General features: G+C 50.8%; 1 protein-coding gene across 6 annotated transcripts in view; it reads left to right on the top strand.

Annotated features, from left to right (window-relative positions):
• The first annotated feature begins 4,979 nt into the window (after positions 1-4,979).
• The window catches only part of Trpm2 (transient receptor potential cation channel subfamily M member 2), a 45,353-nt gene continuing 23,811 nt past the window's right edge, over positions 4,980-26,521 (top strand). For 2 of the 6 annotated variants that reach the window (XR_005286844.1, XM_038342342.1), the window contains exons 1-16: positions 4,980-5,512; positions 5,588-5,822; positions 6,688-6,776; positions 11,289-11,457; positions 13,902-14,082; positions 15,647-15,813; positions 17,111-17,291; positions 18,490-18,551; positions 19,249-19,449; positions 20,965-21,067; positions 22,283-22,404; positions 22,596-22,949; positions 23,884-24,021; positions 24,753-24,882; positions 25,283-25,428; positions 26,244-26,356. Coding sequence is in view for 5 of the 6 variants with exons in the window: in XM_038342342.1 (XP_038198270.1) it covers positions 5,664-5,822; positions 6,688-6,776; positions 11,289-11,457; positions 13,902-14,082; positions 15,647-15,813; positions 17,111-17,291; positions 18,490-18,551; positions 19,249-19,449; positions 20,965-21,067; positions 22,283-22,404; positions 22,596-22,949; positions 23,884-24,021; positions 24,753-24,882; positions 25,283-25,428; positions 26,244-26,356 (2,315 nt within the window). In the remaining variant the exon portion in view is untranslated. Of the gene's footprint in view, positions 5,513-5,587; positions 5,823-6,687; positions 6,777-7,903; positions 8,006-11,288; positions 11,458-13,901; positions 14,083-15,646; positions 15,814-16,792; positions 16,910-17,110; positions 17,292-18,489; positions 18,552-19,248; positions 19,450-20,964; positions 21,068-22,282; positions 22,405-22,595; positions 22,950-23,883; positions 24,022-24,752; positions 24,883-25,282; positions 25,429-26,243; positions 26,357-26,521 lie in introns of those variants that run through there. The other 4 variants (XM_038342340.1, XM_038342341.1, XM_038342343.1 and 1 more) reach the window with 4 other exon arrangements.

Here is a 26,521-nt window from a genome sequence, read left to right as displayed (position 1 = left end):
CCCCCCACAGGGGATGTCTAGCAGCACTCAGCTGCCTCAGCTCTTCTCTCCTCCCAGAACGGGTTCAGAACTTGCTTTGGAGCTTGACCTTCCTGGCCTCTTCCAACCCCAGTGTGAGGCATTCATCTCAGAGGGAGACAGGTACAGTGGATGATGCACATTGTCCCCTGCACACATGCAGTGCTCCGTTGTGCAGTTGTGAGTCTTACATACAGCAGGGATAACCTCATCACACATAGGTGTGTATTTGTGTCTTGTATCCGTGCTTTTTAAAGGTTTTTTTGTTGTTTCATTTTTAAGATTTTTGTTGAAAGACTGTTTCATTGGATTCTGTTTTTAACTATGTGTATGTGTATGTGTCTACGTACGGGTATGTGCTGTTGACTTTTACTGAAAATGTCCTGTGACCTTTTGGGCCCTGGGGTCAATCCAGCTCTCAGGATGGCGTTGTAGCATTCAGCAGCCTGCAGTGAGTGGAGAGTTCCCAGGTGGCACCAACTGCTTGGCTCACAGCTTCCTGCAATGCCTTCTCACTGCTGAGTTTCACAAGCAGCCCTTTGGCTGAGATGTTTCTAGAATGCCGAGGACCTGTAGACTCCCTCGATGAAGGAAAGTGAGGATGTTCCCCACTCTCAAGCCTGATTCTCACCTCCAAATCTGGCACTCTGCCTGTTTTTTAAAAAAATATTTATTTATTTATTATATATACAATATTCTGTATATGTGTGTATGCCTGCAGGCCAGAAAGGGCACCATACCCAATTACAGAAGGTTGTGAGCCACCATGTGGTTGCTGGGAATTGAACTCAGGACCTTTGGAAGAACAGGCAATGCTCTTAACCTCTGAGCCATCTCTCCAGCCCTGTTTTTTTTATATATATATAAATAAAGTTTTATTGGCATATAGCCATGCTCATTCACTAATACATCCTCTATGGCTGCGTTTCCTAACACAACCACAAAAACACTGGGCCAGAGCAGCTACTGTACTCTAGAGAGAAAGTGTGGGGCTCTGGGCTCAGACCTCTTCTTCCACAGCCTCCTTTCTCAGTCCTGCTTCTCACTCGTGACAATGCAGGGAGCCATCAGATCACATTTCTGTGGTTTGCTTTTTGCTGTCCAAGCAGGGGCTTTTTGTCTTGGGCATAATGTCCATACCTTAAAAAACAACCCCTCCCCCCCCAAAAAAAAACTCTTGTGCTGAATATTTCTTTTGTCAGAATGGAGGCGACTTTCTGGCGAGATCAGCATGTGCCGCATCCGAGTTTTATGGATGGTGCTCGCTGTTTTTATGGATGGATATTTCAAAAATGCCATTGTGATGGTGTCTTGGAAGCTGTGATATGGCCTTCCTGTAACCTGTGGTTCTTCTCTAAAAGAGAAAGAACCACTCGGGGCCACACAGCACAGACACTTCATGGGAGATGTGAGGCTCATTGGCCATTTCACCTTAGATGATATTCCCACAGTGGCCCTGGGCTACTTGGAACCAGAGGCCAGTCTGTTCGTCAGCTGGCCATGCTGCAATTACTGTCTTATGAAATATTAACTGCACATAGTTACTTCAGTTAATGAGATGTCTTAGGCAAGATGTCTATGTGCTGCCGGCATGGGGAGGAGGGTAGCCACTGCCTTACCTGTTACCGTAGGTCTGGGCATGTCTCCTGGGAATGGCAGCCAGTCCTATAACCTACCACTTACTGAGCTATGGTTGCCAGGCTCTAGGAACACAGTAGTGGACAGGGAAGAGATCTGGGTACCAGCGCAACAGCAGCCTAGCAGGGCAGTCACAACCCTGATAACCATGTGTACATTCGCCCCGTCTGTGAACCAGCCAGATGGGAGACCCAGCCAATGGGAGCGACCAGCTCCTCCCAGCGCAATTATTTCTAATAATATGTCATAAAGAAGCTATCAAGTGTTGTCCTTGCAAATAGTGCATCTTTACCATGACTCCGTGGAGACTGGGGTGGCTCCGCAGAGGGGGAGATGGTGGGCAACTTCAGTGGTGAGCATCAGCAAGCTGTTTGGTGTAGTGATTCCTCTGCAGCCTTTACAGGAGGCAGGGAAAGAGCGATCCATGAAGAGACAAGACTGAAACTCAGCTCAGCCTGATTTTCTTGTAACCAATGCTGGACCAAGACTTCTAGGGTCTGGCCCAAATCGTTTTACCTTAGCCATATTCAAGCACAGCACACTTTTTGAAGAAAGTATTCAGACAACAATTAACTCAGTCCCAAGTACGCAACAATTTATGACATGTTTGCTTTGATATTCCTTAAAGTCCATCTGGCTTCTTAAAAATGGGCACTGTTGACTCAGAGATAGTGCCCAAGGTTTAGGGTCTAGGAAGTTTCACTAAGGTAAACATAATGCCGGTGGGTATCTGCATTGGCCTGACCCTAAGATAACACAGAAGTCACTTAGGCTGTTGTAATGTACAATCATAAGATTGGGTTTTATGGCCTAAAAGCAGTGCTCAAGATTGAGGGAAGAAAATCTTGATAAGTTAAATCATAAATTCTGGGAGATAAGGCAGAGCCTGTCTCTGACAGCAAAGGATCACCAGGTTGTAAAAAGGACATCATTCCTAGCGATCCAGGAATGACCTCAATGAACCTCATTCCGTTGAAGGGGCAAGAAGCTGTGTGTTCAACTTTCCTTGCTTCTCCTCCGCATAAGGCTCTTTGCTCCCTACAGGTTGGCTCATCTGGGGTGTCAAAGCCACAGGCCAGCTGTGGAGGGACCTTCAATGGTGTATGCTTGAATCAGGATCTGGATGGGGGACTCGTACCCCAGGGAGGAGATGAGAGAGGAAGCTGCTGGCCAGACATGACTTCCTTGGGCAGATCCCCCATGATCCAGATCAGCGGTCATAGGTCAGTCCTCTTCACTTTCCTGGCATCGAGGCCAAGGGCTAGGGAGTTCTGCCAGGCATTGCCTTCTGGTGTTGGGAATGGAGAACTCAGAGCGTGATTTAGGGATGAAAGAATCGTTGAGGAAGTCACAGTTGGTGTCTTAGAAGCCAGTGTGGTCCTTGTCACTCTCAAGAACCAGGCACGACACATGCCCACTGTGAGGTGGACATCTTTGGGTCCTAGAACCTCCTTGGTTGCAAGCTCAATTTGGGATTGATCCTTTGGGTTCGGGTTCTTCCTGTCTCATCTGTTGTGTGACACATTTTGGGGAAGGGGTCCTGAAGCTGACATTGCTCTAAGGTCCAATGTCAGTCACTCCCTGGGAGTGGTTTCATATTTATTTATTTATTGGCTTTAGGTGCTGCTAATGTGAGGGTAGTGGTAAGGGACTTTTAGCAGGAGGGTTCTGAGACAGGTGTATGCCGGTTACTTAACTGGACTCAGGTCCAACAGGGGTCCCCTGACTCTCTATCCCAGGCTGCCTTTGTGGTTTAGGGTTTGGAGACAAGGCTTTATGCTTTGCGGCGATCCTACCCTCAGACCGCAAATGCCATTATTCTGAGCGTCTGTCACTAGGTGTCCTGAGGAGGCTGGCTGACCTGCAGGTGGAGCATCTCAGGGGGCCCAGTACATGCTTGGCTTCACGTTCTTAGTTGCAGCTGCCCTGCAATCAGGCTGAGTGACGCAGAGTGCGGGGCGGGCCACTCAGGCTGCGCCTAGCCCTGAGATGTGGGGCAGGGCTGCCGTCCTGCGCAGTTGCGCAGAGTGACGCTGGGGTGCGCGGCCTCTGAGCAGGTACCCGGCGCTAGTGAAGGGGCGCTGACCCGGCATCTGGAAAGGAAATGCGGTTTAGTGGGGGAAGGGAGTGCTGGTTACAGGGGGTCAGGCGGAAGGCAGGGAGGGTGCTCGGCACCGGGAGGGAGTGTGAAGTGTGTGTGTGGGGGTGCGGGTTGCTGTGTCCTTTGAGTGTGGTTGAAGAAAGTGCAAAGATTGAATCTTGGACCTTGGTGCAGGCATGGACTGGAGTGCGGTCAGCTTTCTGATGCAAAGATTTCGGCTTGGGTGGGGGAAGGTTGTGCCCTGGGATAGGGGTTGCGGTGTCGAGGGGCTGCAGGGTTTGTACAGGCTCTGAAGCTAGTACACCGTGCAGGCTCAGTGTCAGTTGGTGTGATCTGTGTCCACACCGCGGTACAGCTCTCGGCTCATGCTCTGGACTCTCACAGGGGACTGGAGATTAGCTCCTGTGCCCTTTCGTGTGTTTCCAGGTTAGTATGCCTGAGGATGCCTGGGGAGCAAGCAGAGAACTAGCGGGAAGCCTGAATGCCATAGCATTTACACTGAGCAAGGTAGGGAAGGTGTCATATGTCCCAGTCACCAGCCAGGGTTCACAAGTTCCTCCCTGCCCCACGCAATAAAGTCTCTTATGTTTTCTGATACATCTGTGCCCTGGGGTAGGTGGGGTGCCCAGATACACAGTGGGTCCAGAGGTCCTGAGCTCAAATGCCAGTTTGGAAGATGTTCCCAGAGTCCGATTGCATTTGGCTACACATCCATTCCTAATGAGGGTTATCTCAGCAGGAGCTGTACTCAATTGCTGTAGGGCTGTAGGGGAGGGTGTGCCACCCCCCACTTCTGAGCCCTTTTCTGTCTCTACTAGTGACAAAATGGGGTGGGGTGGGGAGAGGATAACAGATCAAGGGGCCAGAGCATCTGCCTGAAGCCAGCAACTGTAGCCACAGTTCAGCCTTAAGAGCCCCGAGGAAGAAGTGCTGACCAGCAAGTGGGCAGAGAAACAGCTTGGGGACCTGTATTGGAGAAGAGATGTTCAGCGCAGGGAGAGGCTGAGGTGTGGGGTTGTTTTTTTGCCCCTTGGCACCCTTCTTTTATGCCTGCTGGAGTAGTGGAATGAAAGGTGATTATCATCACAGGACATCAGGGGCATTAGGAGATACATCCCAGGAAGTACACAAGACTAAATACCTTTTTTTTCCTTTTGAGATAGGGTTTCTCTGTGTAGTCCTGGCTGTCCTGTAACTAGATTTGCAGACCAGGCTGGCCTTGAACTCAGAGATTGGCTTGCCTCTGCCTCTCAGGTGCTGGGATTAAAGGTGTGCACCACCACGGATTTTCCTGAGAAAAACTGGTAGCTTTTTGCAACCTCAGCCAAGCAGAGCCAGGGAGGAAGGGTTTGCATCAACAGGCTGGCTGTCGTTTAACAGCTGACTTCTCAGGATGTAGCAGTGTGGTACTTCCCAAAACCTACTTTGTGGGCAGCAGAGGCTTTTGTTTTCCTTTTGGAAAATGAAAGAAGCCAACTGAGCTCTGTAATCACGAGATGAAGAGCCACAGGGCACACACCAGGGCGTGTGGTGGCCACAGGAAGTTGTCTTCCTTTACTGGTCTGGGCGCTCCATCGGGGAGCTGGTGAATGGCGGAGCTATGGAGACACCTGAGATTGCAGCCATTAGGATCGGGCTCCGAGGGCCCTTATCTGCATATGTGTTTGTAGACTGCCCAAAGCGCTAGAACTCTGGAAGCGTGGAGAGATATCCAGCCCGACAGGGGGAAATAGATGAAGACCACAGAGGAAAGAGGTGGGTGTTCCTCTCAGAACTACAGCCTGACCTTCCTCTTTCGGGTGCATTTCAATACCTCTCTCTCACCCCCAGCCTCGCAAATGAGAAAAGACTTCCCTGAAGACATCCAGAAATCTCTCTCTTGGGGGTGAATCTAAAACTGTGAACGATGGAGTCCTTAGACCGGAGAAGAACGGGTGCTGAGCAAGAGGAGGGCTTTGGGATGGAGGCCAGGAGGGCCACTGATCTGGGCATGGTCCCCAATCTCCGGCGAAGCAATAGCAGCCTTTCCAAGAGCAGGAGGCTTCTGTGCCCCTTCATTGATAAGGTAGGCTTCCGTTGGCTGATTTGTTACATCATGGGCCACAGAAGCAGCCCAACGGTCACCATTGGTTAGGTCACCCTGGGCTACTCAAGGCAGTCAGTGACCATAGGGTAGGCTCATTTCTTACCTGGGTCTACCCACCTCAGGGCCTCCAACCCAGAGATGCCCTTTTGGGAGAGGATAGGACACGACACCAGCCAGACTGCTTACTGAATATTGCCCAGCCACAGCTGTTTCCCCTTCTCCACTGCTTGAGAAATGGGCAGGCGCACACTGAGGCCCCGTGCCAGATAATGGGAGAAGCCCTCACTCGCTTTCTCAATTGTGCAATAACTCTAGTTCCTGTCTTTCTGCGGAGTTCAGGGGCGTCACATCAGGTCCCAGGCCAGTGTCACCGAAAACCCTTGAGTAATCATGTTGAAAGTGCATATGAGTTTGTGCTCAGGCAGGCGGGAGGGTGGCTTCAAAGCCAGGTGCCAGGTACCAGCCAGGTTTTCACCCCAGACGTTCTCTTCATATCATACAATTCCCAAGGAAAGCGAGCTGTAGAGTGCTGAGCACAAAGTATCCCCCAAAGAAAATGATTGCATAGTCTCATCCCTGTCTCCTGAGTACGCACCCAGAGCCCAAGCAAGGGTGCTTTTAAGTTTTTTTTTTTTTTGTTTTTTTTGTTTTTTTTGTTTTTCGAGACAGGGTTTCTCTGTAGCTTTGGAGCCTGTCCTGGAAGTAGCTCTTGTAGACCAGGCTGGTTGCTTTTAAGTTTTAAGGTGGCTTTGGGTCCCTCAGTGGAAGCTGGTCAGGGAGCAGAGAGGTGTCTAAGGGAAGCCTGGGGACTTCATAATGTCAACATGCTCTTTTTGACTCCCAGCAAGAAAACCTCAGCTCATGGATTCCTGAAAACATAAAGAGGAAGGAATGTGTGTATTTCGTGGAAAGTTCCAAGCTCTCTGATGCAGGGTAAGTGGCATGACTTTGATGAAGGTCTCTGAGCCATTTCTCCTGGTACAGTGAGCATGGCTGATCAGACTCCCTTATGCGACCTCAGCCAGGGCCAGTAAAGGGGCATCTGGGGTTTATGCCAGGCTGAGAATCTCCCCATCTCATTTCAGAAGACACTTGGGGGAACATGCCCAGTCCACCTCCTTCACATCCCTAAGAGTTCTTTGGGGGCATGGAACGTGCTTTGCAAATAGGTTGGCCTAAAGCAGAGGGTGACCTGTACTGAGTCTTGCTGTTGGCTGCGCATTCAGATCAAGCCTGGTGGGCCAGGGCTCCATGACACGTCTTTGGAGCTTCTTGGTTTCCAAAGAGTCAGGGATCCAGGAACTGTAGGGACCTAGGGGCAGTCCACAGACCAAATGTCCTTAAAAGCCGCGTCAGAGGGTCCCACTGCCGCAGGGTCTCTGGGCCCCTTCTCTCCCATCACTTAGCCCACAGTGAGACTATGGTCTCTGAGACCAGGATGGAGGTGTTAGCGGTCGCTCCAAGCAGCTGGATGTTGTTGTTCCCCAGGTGGGACTGCCCGCAGGTGGGGCCAGTCAGAGGGACTATGGAGCAAATGGGGGCCCAGCTCTGTTCCTAAGACTGCAGCACTCTTAGAAACTGCTCTCTGAGGTGGGGGGTCCCTGAGACGGAACTGGGTGATGATCTATGTTGTAGCCCCCTTCAGCCACCTGCTCTTTTCCTTTTCTCGTGGAGACCCCCTCCTCACTCCTCAAGGCCAATGGCAGGTACCACCTCTCCAGGGCAGCCTCCCTGGATTCCACACCTGTTCGGGATGTAGCCCTTCCCCCCAGCAGGCTCCACTGATCGCTGTGTTGTGCCTGGGGCTTAGTGCTCGTCTCTCCTGCTTACTGCTCAGGTCCTTTGGGGGCTGCAACCAAGGCAGAGTGGCTTTATGACTTCTTTATGATACACATCTGGCCTTTCTGTTCTGAATGGCGTGGGTAAGGACATGCCTCAGACTGTGTTCGGACTGAGAGACCGCGTTACCTCTGAGCCCTGTGACCTCTCCTGGTGTGATCAGTGGGAACCCCGGGGCACGGAGGCTTTGGGGCCCATTCCCTGGCCTGGGTTCTCTTCAGGGAGGAGTCTCACTGCTTCTCGGTCATGATGGAATAGATCCTGGAGGGAGAGGTCACCCCACTGTCGCTCACAGCTTCACACCAGGAACGCTACTGTACCCAGTGAGTAATCAGTTTCCAGCGAACTTCCCTGAAAAATAACAACGCAAAACCATGCGTAGCACGTGTAACCACGCACACAGAATGCACACAGCTCGACTCCCACAGAGATGGCCCTATGTAGTCATCCCCCACCCGTTCTCACCTCTAGTAACCTGTACTCCAATCTTCATATACGTTTCCACTTGTCACTTGGAGAAAGTCATAGGAATGGAGTCAAACGCCTCCAGGTCTGTGTCACCACACATTGGGGGCCTGTGCCCTTTGACGCGTAGCCTTTGAACGCCATTCATGCTTCCACACCAAACTCTTTCACAGTTGAGCAATTCTCTAATTGTGTATATTTGAGGTGTGACTTTGTAGATAATAACCAGGTTCTGATTTTTGCTCATTTGTTTTGTTCGTTAATCCCATCTGTCTGTCTGTCTTTCCCTTGTAGACCAGACTGGCCTACAGATCTATCTTCCTGCCTTTGCCTTCCAAGTGCTGCTTGGTGTAGTCTCTGTTTTTCAATGGGTGATGTGGGATTCCCCTCTGTGTGCTGTGTGTTGTTATTTTTCAGGGAAGTTCGCTGGAAACTGATTAATTATCATTAATGAATAAGGAAACTGCTTTAGACCTATAGCAGGGCAGAACTTAGCTAGGCGGGGAAAACTAAGCTGAATGCTGGGAGAAAGAAGGGTGGAGTCAGAGAGAGGCAATAGAGTTGCCTCCAGAGTCAGACTGCCGAAACTTTGCCAGTAAGCCACTGCCACGTGGCAATACAGAGATCAATAGAAATGGGTTAAATTAATATGTAAGAGTTAGCCAATAAGAAGTTAGAGCTAATGGGCCAAGCAATGATTTAATTAATACAGTTTTTGTGTGCTTATTTTGGGGCTGAGCACCCAGGAGCCAAAGAGCGGTCTCCTCCAATAAATGGGTATATTTAGACCACTTACATTTAATATAATTATTGCTGCTTTAGAGAGCTTAAACCTGCCTTTTTTTAAAAAATCTGTTTTCTTTCTGTTTCAGTTCAGCTTCTTTGTGACGGCTGTGGTTATCAAAGTTACATAACAAAGTGTGTCACAATCCACGAGTGTTGGTAGGCCGAGCGTTACAGTGGAGTGTAGAAACACCTCCTTTTACCCCTCCTCACTTACAATTGTCTAGAATACCGTGTTTGACCCAGTTCAGCCATCAAACATCATTTTAAAACTCAAGAGAAATGAAATGTATTTACTCACATTTTCACTCTTTCTATTGTTTCATCCTCCCCCATGCTCAGAATGTCTTTGTCCTTTCACTTCCGTTTAGATAATTTCCTTTACAAGTTGTTTTTAAAAAGAGTCTCACGTAGCCCAGGTTGGCCTTGAACTCCCTATGTAGCTGAAGGCGACCGTGAACTTGAACTAATCTTGCCTCTAGCTCCACCTCCTGAATACTTGGGTCGCAGGGGTGCCTCTGAGCATGCTAGGAAGCCCCTGCCAACTGAGCTACAGCCCCACTCCCTTTAGCCATTCTTTGGACTTATTCAACTGTTGACAACTCTCTTTAATGATAGTTTAGCTAAGAGCATTCCTTGACTTCTTCATCCCCAATGGGAAGTTTTGCGGACTATAGAATTCTGGGTTGTAGTTTTTTAATCTTTCAGCACTGAGCCTCTTCTTTTATGGCTTCCGTGGCTTCTGATAAAAAGCATGCTGTTTTTAACCTGGGTGTGGTGGCGCATGCCTTGAGCCCCAGCACTTGGGAGGCAGAGGCAGGTGGATCTCTATGAGGCTGGAGAAATGGCTCAGCAGTGAAGAGCACTGGCTGCTCTTTCAAAGGACCAGGGTTCAATTCCCAGGACCCACGTAGGGGCTCATCTCTGTTTCTATCTCCAGTTCCAGGGAATCGGATGCCTTCTTCTCGCTTATTGGAGCACCAGGCACACAGGCAGGCAAAATACTCATATGGATTAGAACAACAACAGAAACAAGAGGCTTTTCGGGGAGAGAAATTGGCAGGCGCCACTGTGGGCTTACTACTGTCCAGCTTTTTTTCTCTTTTGGTTTTGGAAGTTTGATGATGTCATCTCTTAGCCTGTGTTGCTCTGGGTTCACGCTGCTTGTCGCTCACTCGGATGCTTGGATCTGTAGGTTTATGTGTTTGTTTGTTTATTTTGAAAGCTCACCTGGGAAGCTGTGAGAATCCGTGTAAAAAAACTGTGAACTTACTCTGAACTGTGGGTGGGGCAGCGTGCAGAGTGTTCTCCCTACAAGGAGGCCTTCTAGAAAGAATTGCATGAACCATGATAAGTGAATGCTCTTGGAAACGAGAATGTGGAGGGAATCCCCGTGGCTCGTCCACATTATCTCTGTGAGAAAGGCAAAGGCCTGGGAGGAATATTCTTGGTTCTCATCATATAACCAGAGATGAACAGACATAGCGCCAGGCATATTGCCTCCCTGTACCTGTATTTTCTTAAGCTAATTGTGAACATCACCTAATGGTTTACTGGCTTTAGTAACAGAAATGAGAAGGACTTTGTCTGTACCACTCTTGAACTCTGATGCTCTGAGCCCCTGGTTGCTCCACACAGATCTTTGGCATTTTGATCCACAGAGACCGAGCCTGGTTGGCCGGGCCTGGGTCAACAGGAAATTTAGGACATTATTTCTTCGCATGGCTTTGTAGGCTTGCTTGTCTTTTCTTTCTTTCCGGGGACTCTGCCTGCCGGTCCCCGTGGCTCTGTGTCACTGTGATTCTATTTTGGTTTATTTTCTCCCTCTTGGTCATTACCCTTTTGCAGCACCGAGATTTCCAGTTGCTGTACTCTCTGTCTCTCTAGAAGCTGCACTTTGAGTTCAGGGTATTTTTAGTTGCTCATCGAAGCATTTTTAACCTGCTTGCTGTAAAGTCCTCCCCAGATGTCTCCCGCACCTGGCTTATTCTGGTGGGAGTGTCTGGCGTGGCTGACTTGCTTGGTGTGACTAATAATTTTTCTGGCTTTTGTATTTTACCTAGCCCTGACCCTGTCTGCAGGAGGGAGGGGCAGCATCTCATTATTGCCACAAGGGAAAAGTTCAAAGGCCAGGGCCACTCTCTGGCTGTCCCTGTTTGGTTCCTAGCTGATGCCACCTGCCTGGGGTGGGGGGGGGGGCAAGGATGCCTCATACTCACTGCCCACATGGTCCCCTTGACATTCAGGCAGAGTGTCTTGTTCCTGCTGAGTGGGATGAGTGTCCTGGCTCTCCTTTGGGTCCCCCGATGTCCCTATAGAGAGCGTTTCATTCCTGTGATCACCTTGGTGTCTTCACAGGAAGGTAGTGTGTGAATGTGGCTACACTCGTGAGCAGCACTTGGAGGCCGCCATCAAGCCTCACACCTGTCAGGGCAAGGAATGGGACCCCAAGAAGCATGTCCAGGAGATGCCTACAGATGCCTTTGGCGACATCGTTTTCACAGGCCTGAGCCAGAAAGCCGGGAAGGTGGGTTCCATTGCACTCATTCTTCACTGTGTTGGTCCCTGTGACCCTGTAGCAGATTTCCTGGAGGGTGCGGGGAGAATGAGAGTAGGCATCCAGGTGCGTGGAACCCACTATCCACCGAGGAACGGCATGGGGTGGTTTGCACTCTTCAAGCAGACGAGAGGTCTGTAAGCAGAAGGAGAAGTGCAGGACATCCTAAGGGAGGTATGGGCTCATTCTGAAGGGTCCATTGTCCGTCTGGGTCTAGGGGAAGGAGAACAACAACTCAGGACCTAACACAGACGTGGTTGGCTTCTGAATGGTGGCGAGCGAAGGGAGGGGAGAGGGTGTGGGAAGCAGAGGCAGGAGCCTCTGCAGGTGGCTGTACCCTGGGCAGGAGGTGACATAGGTGCAGAAGGAGGTCTTGTCATCTGGTCTCAGGTCAGGAAGAGTGGTAAGGAGAGGGCTCATCTCTAGCTCGAAGTTATGATAGGTAGAGCCATGGTGGATTTAAAACCAGCTGATCCCCAGTCCAGGTTCCTAACCTGACAGCCTCCTGGATCCAGCAGCTTCTCCAAGGGCAGTGACAGGGAGAGTCCCGAGCCAGGGACAGTTAGTGGTGGGGGTTCTACAAGGGAGTGGGATACTTGTTGGGAATAATAAGGTATGTCCTGACCTCAGTGAATCCCTTCCTGAGTGTGTGTGTGTCCCCACTGTGTTACTTTCTTGTCCCATGACAAAGGCAGTTTCTGGAGGAAGGATTTATTCTGGCTTATGATGTGGAGAGATGCAGTCCATTATGGTGGAGTTTCAGGTGCTTGAAGCCATGGGGTGGGGGTTGCTGGTTGCATCTTGGTGGACCAAGACACACACACAGAGAGAGGGGGGGGGGGAGGGAGGGAGAGAGAGGAGAGATGAGGAGGAAAGCCAGGCTATCTTCACCAAATCTTGCTCCCCAGTGACCAGCAATCCAGTTCCCCCAGACAGATGCCACCTCCTAAAGGTTCTACAGCATCTCCTTCCTCCAGATAAAGATCAGATGTTCAAATACGTGAGCCTGTGGGGGAACGTTTCATATTTAAACTATAGCACCCACAATGTGGATCCTTAGCCCCTTTCCTTCTGGACATCATGTGGTTTACAGTCCAAAGGGAAAGACCATGAGAGGATGGTCCTGGACACCGGCTCAGCCCTGTGAGAACAGCTGCGGTGAGGGCTGGCAGGAAGCAGCCACTGTGGCATCAATTAGCATTCTTTGTTGTTATGCTGTGTCCTGTCTGCTCTGGAGGTTCCTAATGTCCCTTTGGATTTCACATTGTCCATCATCCCGCCCATTATGGGTCCCTCAGGTGGATCCTAGTCAAACTGAATCTCCATTGATTTAACTAGAGTGGAAAAGTCCACGGTGGGATGTGGGCTTCAGTGCTTGTCTGGCATACATGGGTCTCTGGGTTCCATCCCCAGTGCATGCACACACACACATGCGCACACACACATGCATGCACACATATATGTATATACACACAAACGCATGCATGCACACATATATGCATGCACACACACGAACACATGCACAATGCATACATGTGTGTACATATACACACACAAACACGTGCATGCACACATGCAAACACACATGCATGTGCATATACACATATGCATGCACACACGCAAATAGATATGCACACAGACATACATGCACATACAAATACATGAATGCACACACACATATACAAGTGCATGCATGCAAACACACAAAGTCCATCATGAGCTTAGGGTGTTCTGGAGTGTGAAGCCAGGGGGCTGCCACCTCCCATCCCCCCACCCTACCCAGGGGCAGACAGTGTGTACACACAGAGTAGGGCCAAACCCAGGAAAGTCAATAGCAGGTCAGGGGCCAGCAGAGGGCAGCCAACACCGGGAGTGTGAGGATAATAGGAAGTAGATGGGGTGGAGGTCAAACCTCATGGAGGAGCCAGTGCAGAGGGTAACAAAGGAGGGTGTTTGTGTGTGTGGGGGGGTGGTCTGAGCTGCTCTTTAAGCAGAGAGGATGAGGAAAGAGGAAGTATGGGAGAGGGAGCTGGACCTAGGTGTTTTGTAAAAAATACTCTAGATTTACCTAGGGAGCCTCTGTACTTGGGCCTCTCTTCTGGGCCTCAGCTAGTCTTTCTTCTTACAACCTGTGTTTTGGCTACTTTTCTTCCTGGATGTGAACTCAAGGTGTACAGCCCCAGGCTGAGCAGGCAGGGCACAGGTAACCTCACTCTGTGTTGAGCGTGAAGGTTGAAGCCATTCTCTCAGGGCTCCTTCACTGTCTCCTGCTGGGTAACCTCACTATCCCCTGCATGGTTTCCTTGCCCTGCAGGATGCCCTCACGGTCCCCTACAGGGTGTCCTTGTGCCTTGTAAGGTTCCCTTGCTGTGTCTCCTGCAAGGTGTTCTCACCAGCCCGTGATTCCCCTGCAGTATGTCCGGGTCTCCCAGGACACGCCCTCCAGTGTCATCTACCAACTCATGACCCAGCACTGGGGCCTGGATGTCCCTAACCTCCTCATCTCGGTGACTGGTGGAGCCAAGAACTTTAACATGAAGCTGAGGCTGAAGAGCATCTTCCGGAGAGGCCTGGTCAAGGTGGCCCAAACCACAGGTGAGTGCTGAGGCGAGTATAGGATGAAGGATGAAGGAGAGCTTCAATGGGATCTATGTTATGGGTACTGGGAAACTCTTGGGGATTGTTGGGACTAATGAGTCCTGGCCTTCAGCTGTTCTTCCCTCCTAGAACCTTCTAATTGAAGTTACTAAAAGCTGTGCCTAGCTTAGAGGATCAGAGAATGGGATTTTCACCTGTTGGCCATTGATTGCAGGGTATTTAAGCCTCCATGGTGCTATTAAAGAAAGGCTTTTGTACCAGTGTTGGAAGGTCTGTGTGTCGGTCTGTCTCTGCGTGTGTTTCCTCAACCTCCAGCCCCTTGCCCAAAGCTCGCGAACTGGGTTCTAGCGCATAGAGCACAGACCAGGGCCGCGGTGCGCGGCAATTGGAGGTTCCACCGAGAGGGGATAGCTGAGTTCACAGCCAGGCCTGGGTCAGATTCCTTGGGTCCCTCATCTACAGGCAGCCCTTCCCTTGATGCCCAGCTGCCTCTTAGCTCACACTACTCATTTCCCTGACGTTTATAGTGACATAGCCGCTGCCATGTGCTAATGGACTAGATTTAAAAAAATTCTTTTTACTTAGTGCCTGTGTATCTATCTGCATGTCCGTGTGTATGCATGTGTGTGTATGTGTGCGCGCGCGCGTGTGTGTGTGTGTGTTTATGTTACATGTGCTCAGATGCCTGTGGAAGACTGAAAACGACATTGGATACCCTGGAGCTGGGGTTAGTTATAGGTGGTTGTGAGCCTCCTGACATGGGTTCTAGGATCAGAACTTAGGTTCTCTGAAACAGCAGCCAGTACTCATAACTACTACTGTCTCTCCAGACCCTAGATTTGGTTTTATTTTAATGTCCACATCACACGTGTCTTTGAGAGCACTGTGCAGTGAGCTCACCACCCAAGCAACAGCAGATGGATCTTGGCTCATGGAACAGCAATGAGGGCTCTGCTCACATGCCCTCTCTTTAGGGGCTCAGGCAGGACCAGCAGACCCCACTTGTCACTTGCTGCTCTATAGGTAGAACCAATTCACTCAGCCCTAGACATTCTTACCCTAACCAGCATGCAATGCACCCCCAAGGGTAGGGGAGACAGTGACAGAAAGAGTGTCCCCTATTGGGGCCACTGTAAGTCACGTGGCTTTAGGCGTATAGTCATCTGTTAGGAGTAGGGCCAAGGAATGGGGAACATGGACATCATCTACCATTCTCGGGTCTCAGACACTGAGGAAGTTGGAAAGCGGCAGGTCCTTCAGATCCTGTGTGCTCCTTAGCCTGGGACAGAGAGAAGGCAGAGTGGCAGGAGAGGCCTGCAGAGAGAAGATGGGGAGTCTTTCCTATTCTCATCTTTGCAATGTGGGGAGCTCAGGTCCCAGAAAGGCATCAGGAAGATAGTGTCACAGTACAGTATCTCCTCCTTAATCCTGCTTTAGAGACATATCTGCCAGTGCACTTGATGAGGTCCCATGTCAGGAGCACAGTGGGACTCTGGGGGTCACTACTGGCTTGACAAGAGGCATATTGGAGCCTGGAGGTATGGCCTGTCTCTTTCCCCAGGGGCCTGGATCATCACTGGAGGGTCCCACACGGGTGTGATGAAGCAGGTGGGTGAGGCGGTCCGGGACTTCAGCCTGAGCAGCAGTTGCAAAGACGGAGAAGTCATCACCATTGGCGTAGCCACATGGGGCACCATCCACAACCGAGAGGGGCTGGTCCACCCCACGGTGAGTAGCCAGTCCAGAGTGAGCCTGGGTCAGAGGAGGCAGGCTGGGAGCAGAGGGAAAGGAGCCCAACTCTCTACAAAAACTACAGGGAGCTTGCTGAGTGTCAGCGTGAGTGACGGGAGAGGTCGTGGTGCTGCAGGGCACGGGTCTGACTTAGGTAATGTAATACCTCGGACACAGTGAGCAGGGTGGGTGGCTAACAAGGACAGCCATAAGATCACAGGAGGGATTTCCATGCTGATTATTACCAGGTCGGGGTACATCTCAAGAGTCGAATTGGATAAGAAATGGGCTTCAAGGAAAGGGGGTGACTGACTAGGACCACACAGCCAAGCAAGCATGGGGGTTAGACTGAGCCAGCTTTCTGACCACAGAGTCTGAGATTTTAGCTTTGAGCCTCTATGCTCAGAGGCCTCCAGCCTGGAATTCCACACAGCCATGGTTTCTGGCAGTCAGCAGAAAGTTGGGCTACCCTATAATGCTATACCTAGAGCTTGGCTCAGCAGCTGCTTAAGAATGGAGACTTGAGCTGGATAACTTGGTTTACTAAGGGGGATTTTCTAAGGACACTTTGACTCTGTACTAATGAGGACATGGACATTTAAGTCATTGTCAAGGAAATCTGGGGACAACATAGTCTGTGGCTAGAGAAGGTTTTTGTCACTGCTGAAGAGTGTGTGCCTGGCTCAGTGTAAAGTCTTGATCTGTGTGTGTGTGTGTGTGTGTGTCAGAATCATGGAGTGTTTCCCTGGGCAGGATAGGCCAACTGACTGAGGCTAAGGGAGGCTGGGGGAGTTCTGAGTTGAGAACCCTCTGGTTGTTCCACTGTTCTATTCTCTGTGGACAGTAGACAAGGTGTCTGGTCCAGCAGATTAGTCTCCTGGGGTCTTGTGAAGCATGACCAGACACCTGGTGGTGGAAAACAACTCACTTATCCGCCTACAATTAGACGTCACTCTCCCACAGCACAGACCCCACCACTCGGCCCCAATGAAGATGAGGTTCTACTATTCTGGGGCTCTGATGAGGACCCTTCCTGCCCTTTTAACTTCTGGTGATTCTGGAAGTTCCTGGGGACCCAATCCAGATAATTCATGTTAATTTTCTCCTGGTTAGATTCTTAACATCACAGCTGCAAAGGCCCTTTCTCCAAATAAGGGGCCACAAGCAGATTCTTGGTCTAAGGACATGGTATTTTTTTGGGGGGGGACATTATCCAAGCTATTAGACCTCCCATTTCCAGAATACAGATATGACTTTTTACCAACCTGTGTGAGTCTCCCTTGGTCATCCGCAGGGAGGCTTCCCCGCTGAGTACATGCTGGATGAGGAAGGCCAAGGGAATCTGACCTGCCTAGACCCCAACCACTCCCACTTCATCCTGGTGGATGACGGGACCCATGGCCAGTATGGTGTGGAGATTCCCCTGAGGACGAAACTGGAGAAGTTCATATCAGAGCAGACAAAGGAAAGAGGAGGTACACATGAGCGTGCTTCTGAGGGAATTTGGGGCAGAAAGAACTGAGACCCTTCCTGTGTCAGAGCCATTGCTGGCCAAGGCCTACATTGTGCATGGAGGTGAGATCACATCACACCCGCATTGGTTTCCTGGGTCCCCGTCTGCTTCTTCATGAGGACCTGTCTTCTCTTGCTGCCTTAATCAGTGGGAGGGTGTCAGTGTGGGCTTGTCTGTTTGCTGTCAGTCAATAAAACAGTCTACATTTTCAACCAGAGACAGTTTCAGGCTGGGAAATGAGAAGATGGCATCCAGAACTCTTAGCTTGACCTCAGCTGCTTGTGGGGAGGTGGAGTACCTCATGTTTGAGATGAAGAGAGGGTCTAGGGAGCACGGGGAGGGTTCCAGCTCAGCGCCTCGGGAGCACGGGGAGGGTTCCAGCTCAGCCCAGTGTTTCCTGAGTCAGGGTCCCAAGTGGGGCCTGACCACTCTAAAATCACCTCCCCTGGGTCTGGGTGGCATAGAACTTGCATGCCCATTAAGTTCCCAAGTAGATATGGTGCCTGTGTAGGTGCCACACTGGGAGAGCACCATTTTCATGAGGAGAACCCAGGGTGAGGTGTGTGAAAGCAGGGACTCTTGTTGGCACTGGGTGGGCTTTGCTGCTAGGGGAAGTGACTCCTAATATTACATCTGTTTCTCCTGCCCTCTGGGTGAGGTTGAGTAGAAGGGGAGAAGAGACATGAACTGTGCCCCAACCCAGCCAATGCCAGATAGGTCAGTGTCCTCATAGAGGTTCCCTGGGCCAGCTTGGATGTCGAGGTATCATAAAAAGAACAGGAGAGAGGCAGGGGGTTAGAGTGGTCCCCTGGGTAGAGAAGATGGTGTTCTGTTCCTTTCTGGACAGGAATTCAGTTAGGATGGAGTAGGAAAAAGGTGGGAGGACGGGGTATGTAGTTAGGTGCAAGGGTAGGGATGTGTAGTGGGTGCAAGGGCAGGCCAGGGATGGGGGTGGAGCAAATGGCCAGGAGGCCTTAGTTTGCTCTTTCATGGTGCACGAGCAACTTGTCTGCAAGCCGTCCTCGTTCACCTTCAGCTGCTGCCCGTTATCTACCACTCGGCCCAGCTGGTGCTTATCCGCGGGATTAGGGGAAGAAAGCAGCTTCGAATAGTAGGCCCGTGCTTCCCCCAAATTTCACATGGGCTCCATGTCTGCCTAGGTGTGGCCATCAAGATCCCCATTGTTTGTGTGGTGTTGGAGGGCGGCCCTGGCACGCTGCATGTGAGTACTAGCTGCTGTGCATCATGGGGCCAGGCCTTGCTGTGGAGGAAGGACTGGTGGATGCTTTTACTAAAATCTGGCGCCATCACTAGCAACACACATGGCGTGCTGCCCTGAGGATATGGAGGGGAAGGAATTCACCACAGGACAGGGATGTTTCCTGGTGGGAGAAGGGACGCCTTACAGGTAGACGCTCATGTGGGAGAGGTGACTTGGCGTTAGCCCAGGTCGTGGTGGGGTTGCTGGCTCTTTCTTCCCAGAGCCTCTCCAGAAGGCGTTCACCCAGAGTCCCAGGCACTATTCTCAGAGTCCAGTCCAGCTCCTGGAGCTCAAATCTGGGCTTTTCCTCATGGTTCTGTTATTCCCCTGGGCTTTGGTCATTCTGGGTCCCTGTGAGTGGGTCTGGTCAATGACTGTGCCATGAACCCTTTTGTTACCGCGCTATTGGGTGTTGAGTGACAAGCTTGAGTCAGGTGTGCCAGCGGCACACTCCTGGTGTGTCAGCAGCAGCTCTTTTGTCTCTCGAACGGCATAGTGCGCTAAACCAGTGACGGCTTCCAGAAAGTTCTAGCTTCATAGGCTTGCTCTAGCTGCAAGTGACTTGCAGCCCTTGCTGCCACCAAACGATGCTGTATTTCAGAAGTGTCAGAGCTGGGTGAGGACTCTGGCCAGCCGACACTTGGTTCTGCTTTTGCAGACCATCTACAATGCCATCACCAATGGCACACCCTGTGTGATAGTGGAGGGCTCCGGCCGAGTGGCTGACGTCATCGCCCAGGTGGCTGCTCTGCCTGTTTCTGAGATCACCATCTCCCTGATACAGCAGAAGCTCAGCATGTTCTTCCAGGAGATGTTTGAGACTTTCACCGAAAGCAGGATCGTGGAATGGACCAAAAAGGTAAGGCATATAGGCATATGGTCACCAGGCTGACTCCCAGACAGACCAGGACTCCAGGAACCTGAAATGGGTCAGAGTGGGTGCACAATTGAATTTGCAGATGGTGGGAAGCTCTGAGACCTAGGACAGGCAGGGCCTCCTGGTTGGGCACTGGGAGGTTGAAACATATGACAGACAGCATGCCAAAGCAGAGCTGAGGGGCTGGAGAGATGGCTCAGAGGTTAAGAGCTTTGCCTGCTCTTCCAGAGGTTCTGAGTTCAATTCCCAGCAACCACATGGGGGCTCACAACCATCTGTACTGAGATCTGACGCCCTCCTCTGGCATGCGGGCATAAATCAAGACAGAATGTTGTATACATAATAAATAAATCTAAAAAAAAAGCAGAGCTGAGATTTGAACTCTATTTGCAGAATGCCAGGGCCATACTGGGACATCTCAGAGCTTGAGAGTTGTTGTTCTGGGACCCAGAGTGTGTTAGACTGAAGGGGTGTGGTGCTTGGGAAGGACCAGGAAGCACTGCAGAACACAGGAGGGGTCTTGACCAGGATACTGACAACAGAGCTTAGCATCCACAGCAGTGAGTGACAGACAGCACATGGTCCAGCCTTGTCTCCCCATAAGAACACTAATGGAGCGCCCTCAGCAGTGCCCAGCTCCCCAGTCCTGAAGCTGGGTTTTGGGGTGGTGTCCTGATGTGTTCTGCAGAATGTGCAGTGAATAGCTGCCCCTTTGGTCCCAGAGTTTAGATAAAACCCCCAGTTTTCCACAGTGTGTGAGCATCCTTGGGTGAGCGTGAACACAGTGCTAGCTTTAGCTGAGTTGAATTCAGACCCCACCAGGCCCAGGCCAAAGGAACACCCTGGAGCTAGCCACGCTGAACCGTGGCTCATGGAGGGGATGAGCTGTGGCTGGACAGCGGAGTCAGGAGCTCTCTGGGTGGCTCAGGGAAGCAGGAAGACCTTATTGTATATCTGCCAAGTACTCAGAGTGGCCTTGTTTGGTGTGGATGCTCTGTGAGATTATCTGGTAGGGAAAAAACAGAAGTTTAGTGAGCCCCTTATCTCCTCCCCTCATCCCCTACCCTCTCCTGAAGGCTTTTGCTTGCTTATCCAGGGTGCTGTAAGCTGCTGGGCAGGCCGGAAGCCTTTTTTCAGCAACATTATAAATTATTCAGGCAATTCAGAGAACTGAATTTAATCTCTCTTTATCCAAGAGTATTTTTGTTACATTTAGTGTGTGTGTGTGTGTTTACTCATGCTCACACGCTGGTGCCACAATGCACACATCATGAAGGTCAGAGGACATTTTGTACCAGTCACCAGTCAGTTCTTTCTTCTACCGTTTAGGTCCTAGGAGACTGAAGTCAAGTCGTCAGACTTGGTGGCAAGCGCCCTTACTAGCTGAGCCCGCACAGACTAGGGGGTGTGGTTACTTGTTGGGGCCTCAGTCCCTATTGTCCTTTAAGGAGGCAGAATCCCTCAGTCCTTAATCTCACTAGCAACCATTTGCTGCAGATCCAAGACATTGTCCGGAGGCGGCAGCTGCTGACAGTCTTCCGGGAAGGCAAGGATGGGCAGCAGGACGTGGATGTGGCCATTCTGCAGGCTTTACTGAAAGGTGAGGCTATGAACGGGGGAAAAAGGACAGAAAGACCAGGACATGTGTGCACATGATGAATGACAGCATCCAATCAGATGCGCTGGGGCCATGCCACCGTACACCCCTGTCATCCAAGAAGCAGCAAATTTCCAGTAGGCTGAACTCAAAGGAACCCATGCCAATCCCATTACAGTAAAGCTTTCTGAAGACAATGTATCTTGAGAATAGCAAGGAGAGGCTGCTTATCCCATACAAGGGAGTCTCAGTAAGATAATGTACAGATTTCTAATTAGAGACTAGAAGGTGGAAGGCGGAGGGCTGTAAAGTGGGAGAGATTAAGGTATTCTCAGATAAATTAAAGCACAGGGTATTTGTAATCACCAAACCTGAGTTACAAGAAATGCTCAAGGGAGCCAGCAGAATGAATTGAAAGAACACTAGATAGTGACTCAATGCCATATGAAGGAATCAAAATCTCAAACAGGCAAATGTATGGGCAGTTATGAAAGCCTGTGTCATTGTAACAGGCTTATAACAGCAGTGTTAGCTTTCTTTGTTACGTAAGAGATTAAGACAGTAATTACTAGTCTAAAAGCTACTATTCTAAGCCAGGTTTCCCAGCTCATGTCTATAATCCCAGTACTTCCGAGCCTGAAGCAGGAGATTCACTGCAAAGTTCAAGGCCAGACTGGTCTGTATAATACATTCAAGATCAACAGGGGAGCCTGCAAGATAGTGTGCAGAACATCACTACAGCAAACACCACTTGCAAGAGGGACTCCAAGTAGAGAAAGGAGTGGATCAGCTGGGTTCTGATCTCTACACACACACACACACACACACACACACACACACACACACACACACACAGACACTGTGTGTTGGCTTTTGGAATTCTGCTTTGCATGTTAGTGTAAATAAATGCTTTTTAGAGCCCTGTATCTTGTTTTTCTATGGCTTTTTGCCTCATGCTGGGTCTCACCTGTCGCAGAGGGGCAGGGCATGGCTGGGAGATGACTCAGGGTGGGGAATGGGGTGATGATCAAAACTCTGGTTCTCTGAGTCTAACAATGAGTGAAATGTGCTTTATAAAGCAGATGTCTCAGGGAGGGTGTCACCAATAAGCTCTGAGTTATCACTTTCAATCATTAAGGGAACTAGAGTTCCCAACCAACTCCCGAGACCCACGCCAAGCCTCACACAGAGGCACCTGACACACACTGCCACCCACAGCCTCTCGAAGCCAAGACCAGTCTGGCCACGAGAACTGGGACCACCAACTGAAGTTGGCAGTGGCGTGGAACCGTGTAGACATTGCTCGAAGTGAGATCTTCACGGACGAATGGCAGTGGAAGGTGAGGCACCTGCGTCAGTGGGTTCGTGTGTGTGTCTTCAGGGTTCTTAGCTCCCCTTTGGGAATAGGTGACCAGGGTGGATTCCATCCTTCAGAAAAAATATCACAGCCACTCCTTCTAGGGTCCTGAGCTCAGAGTTCTAGGGGGTGCTGACCTAATGCGCTGGCCACTTGAACATTGCTCCCTCTTAGCCCGCAGATCTGCACCCCATGATGACAGCTGCCCTCATCTCCAACAAACCTGAGTTTGTGAGGCTCTTTCTGGAGAATGGGGTGCGCCTGAAGGAGTTTGTCACCTGGGACACTCTGCTCTGTCTGTATGAGAACCTGGAGCCATCCTGCCTCTTTCACAGCAAGCTGCAGAAGGTGCTGGCTGAAGAACACGAACGCGTGGCCTATGCATCCGCTGCACCCCGGCTGCACATGCACCACGTGGCCCAGGTGCTGCGTGAACTCCTGGGAGACTCCACACAGCTGCTGTACCCCCGGCCCCGATACAGCGACCGGCCGCGGCTATCGCTGCCCATGGCACACATCAAACTCAATGTGAGTCCTGGTAATGTGGGTGCCAGCGATGGGGTTGCTGGTGTCCGGAGGCAGTGTCCATGCTGGTTCCTTGGTGGGTGACTGCTGTGTTCTCAGCTGTGTTATGAGCTCTTACATTCATCAGGAAAGAGATTGCTAAATATGTGTGTGTGCACGCGCACACGTGCATGTACGCATGCATGCACCTGCGTATAATTTCAGCTCTCAGGAAGCTGAGGTAGATGATAAAGAGTACAAGGCCAGCCTGGATGGCATAGTGAGGTAGTCACAAAGAAAGAAAGAGGAAGAGAAAAGAGAGAGAGAGAGAAAATCGAAACCAATTGACCAAACAAATAAACAACCCTAAAGCAATGGGCTCTGCAGACCATCCTGGAAGGCATGGGCTGTGTGAAACCCTGTAGATCTGGGACTTAGACAATAGCAACTCATTTTCTCACAGTCCTGGGGACACTGTCTGAGGACAGTGACAGGGCTGGCTCCTGCTGAGGCCCCCTCTCCCTGTCTTGCAGGTGTCAGGGGGTCTCTTGCTGAGTCTGCATGAGAAGAAGGGTGGGAAAAGAGAAGGGCCCCTCCTCTGCCAATAGCCTCATTTTGTCTTATTTACCTCCATAAATGTCTGTAGTAGTTACTTTTCTCCTCACTGGCAGAAAGTATCTTTTGGGAAGAAGGTTTTATTTGGACTCAGTTCTAGGGTACATCTTTTTTTCTTTAATGTGGATGGTGGAGAGAGCCAAACTTAGGCCATCCGGCTTGTGTGGCAAGCTCTTTCCTGCTGAGCCATCTCCTCAGCCCCCAGCGAATCATTTAATTACATTCCCAAGAGTGGAATATGCCATCTCTCCATGACTGCCCAAGGCAGGACACACACTGCCCACTACCTTGGGGTTCTGCTGCTAGGGGCCCCTGTGGGACATGAACTATTCTCCACCTACAGGTACAGGGAGTGAGCCTCCGGTCCCTCTATAAGCGTTCAACGGACCATGTTACCTTCACCATCGATCCAGTCCGCGACCTTCTCATTTGGGCCATCATCCAGAACCGCCAGGAGCTGGCAGGCATCATCTGGGCTCAGGTACCAGGACTGGTTTAGTTGCAGACTCGACAACATCTAGACTGGTGATCTGCCCCTACAGCAAACCACAGTTCATAAGGGACAGTAAGATCTCTAACCTAGGGAGGCTTGGAGCACTCGGTGGGGAACAAAAACTTTTGTGGAAAAACAATTCTCAAAAGAAAGAAAAAAGGGCTGGAGAGATGGCTCAGAGGTTAAGAGCACAGGCTGCTCTTCCAGAAGTCCTGAGTTCAATTCCCAGCAACCACATAGTAACTCACAACCATCTGTAATGAGATCTGGTGCCCTCTTCTGGCCTGCAGACATACATGTAGGCAGAATGATGTATATATAATAAATAAGCAGACCTTAAAAACATAAATAAAAACTGACATTTAATAAAAGTAAGAAAGAAAAGGAAGGGAAGATAAAGGCTTTCTAAGCAAGCTGTTGTGGTTATTTCCAGGGCTGAGGATGTGGGCAGTGTTGCTCTCTATGTCCTGCTCAGATCTTACCAGCTCCTGTCTGTGCATTACACCTGTTAGGGAGACAAGGGTATGGTACCATGGTTGAGTACAAGCGGCTACCATCAGAGGGGTTATATGTTAATGTGGGGTGACTCTATTTGTTTATATGGATGGGTCCCCCCAAACTTCAGGTCTTAAGCATCTCTGTTCACTATCATAGCTTTCTAGATACAGGGTGGGTAAACCTAGTGATTCCCCAGGTCCTCACAGTGCCCTGTGTCTCAGAGCCAGGACTGTATTGCTGCAGCCCTGGCCTGCAGCAAGATCCTGAAGGAGCTGTCCAAGGAGGAGGAAGATACAGACAGCTCAGAGGAGATGCTGGCACTGGCGGATGAGTTTGAGCACAGAGCTATAGGTGAGTTCCCTGGGGCCACCTGCACTGTCACCAGGGTCTCCATGTCTGTATGTCAGCTCCAGTGCTGTTACCTAGAGTCCTTGTCCATGACCTGGATGTTTCCAGACAGTACCTAGGTACCTAGTATGTTCTGCCTTTGCTGAGGGTCCCTTTGCTGGCTCTCTTATTGTCCCAGGCTCTATTCCTTTTCTTTTCTTTTCTTTTTTTTTTTTTTTTTTTGGTTTTTCGAGGCAGGGTTTCTCTGCAGCTTTTTTAGAGCCTGTCCTGGAACTAGCTCTTGTAGACCAGGCTGGCCTGGAACTCACAGAGATCCGCCTGCCTCTGCCTCCCGAGTGCTGGGATTAAAGGCGTGCGCCACCACCGCCCGGCTTCAGGCTCTATTTCTTCTCCCTCTGCTCAGGCGTCTTCACTGAGTGCTACCGGAAGGATGAGGAGAGAGCACAGAAGCTTCTCGTCCGGGTGTCAGAGGCCTGGGGGAAGGCCACCTGCCTGCAGCTGGCCCTAGAGGCCAAGGACATGAAATTCGTGTCTCATGGAGGCATCCAGGTGACTCCCTGAGGGCCCACTTCCAGAGTCAGGTGCCCAGGGGAACACAGCCCTGCCTCTGATGATATGGCTGCTCCATGTCCAGCAGTGTGACTCTATGATGGCTGGGATAATGCCTGGTACCTAGGCATACACTGACGGACTGGCTATTGCCTCCTGGTTCGGGGATGGGGAAACTGGTGCACAGCAAAGTCAGTGGCTGGTAGACATGGAGGCAGCTGCTCAAATGTCAGGTGGCCCCCAGTGTACTTTCCAGGAACCTGTGCCATCTGGGGGGGGGGTGTCTCAGGAAGGGCAACGGGATAGTGTAGCCCTCATGGAACATTAGACTATGAAACATACTCCTTTAATTTGGGTATCCTTGGAGCACAGCCAAAGATGTAGTTTGTGCTCTTACCGTGTCCACGGGACTCCATGTGTCCTGGAATGTGCAGAGCCCGGGGATACCCAGGGAGGGATCAGGCCCTGCCCCATGGTGCCCAAAAGGGTCTGCTTATGACAGCTTGGGACTGCATGGCCTCGGGACCTTGCAGAGATTGGGGGTCCTGAAGCTGGAGGAGGGATGGCAGGCAGGAGGGGAGTTAGAGCCCTGTGTGATAAGCCCTGCTTATCCATCACTTATCATCCACCATGACCTGACTCCAACCACTCAAAACCCTGATTGCTCTACTGGCTGACCATGGGGTGCCTGCCATGCTAGCCACTTGTGGTTAGGGGTTCAGAGCACAGTGATTAGGGGGACGTGACTAGCACTCATCCTCGGGTGGAGGTCAGACTGCTGGGTGGCCCCTGCCCTGAGACCACGCTGTCTGCAGGCTTTCCTGACCAAGGTATGGTGGGGCCAGCTCTGTGTGGACAACAGCCTATGGCAGATCATCCTGTGCATGCTGGCCTTCCCACTGCTCTTCACTGGCCTCATCTCCTTCAGGTGAGAGGGAGGGGTCCAGGCTCCTAGGAGGTGCAGGAAGTAGAGGGGGCACCGCCCATCCTCAGTGCCACCTTGGGTCAAACTCTTCCATGGCCCAAGTGTTCTGCTGGATGCTGGATGCTGGCGGTGCTGATGAGCCTGTCTCTTGGCCTCAGCTCCATGGCA

This window comes from Arvicola amphibius, chromosome 9, assembly GCF_903992535.2.
Source record: "Arvicola amphibius chromosome 9, mArvAmp1.2, whole genome shotgun sequence".
Lineage (NCBI taxonomy): Eukaryota > Metazoa > Chordata > Mammalia > Rodentia > Cricetidae > Arvicola > Arvicola amphibius.
Note: the sequence above shows the minus strand (reverse complement) of the source record. Positions and strands in the feature narration are given on the sequence as shown.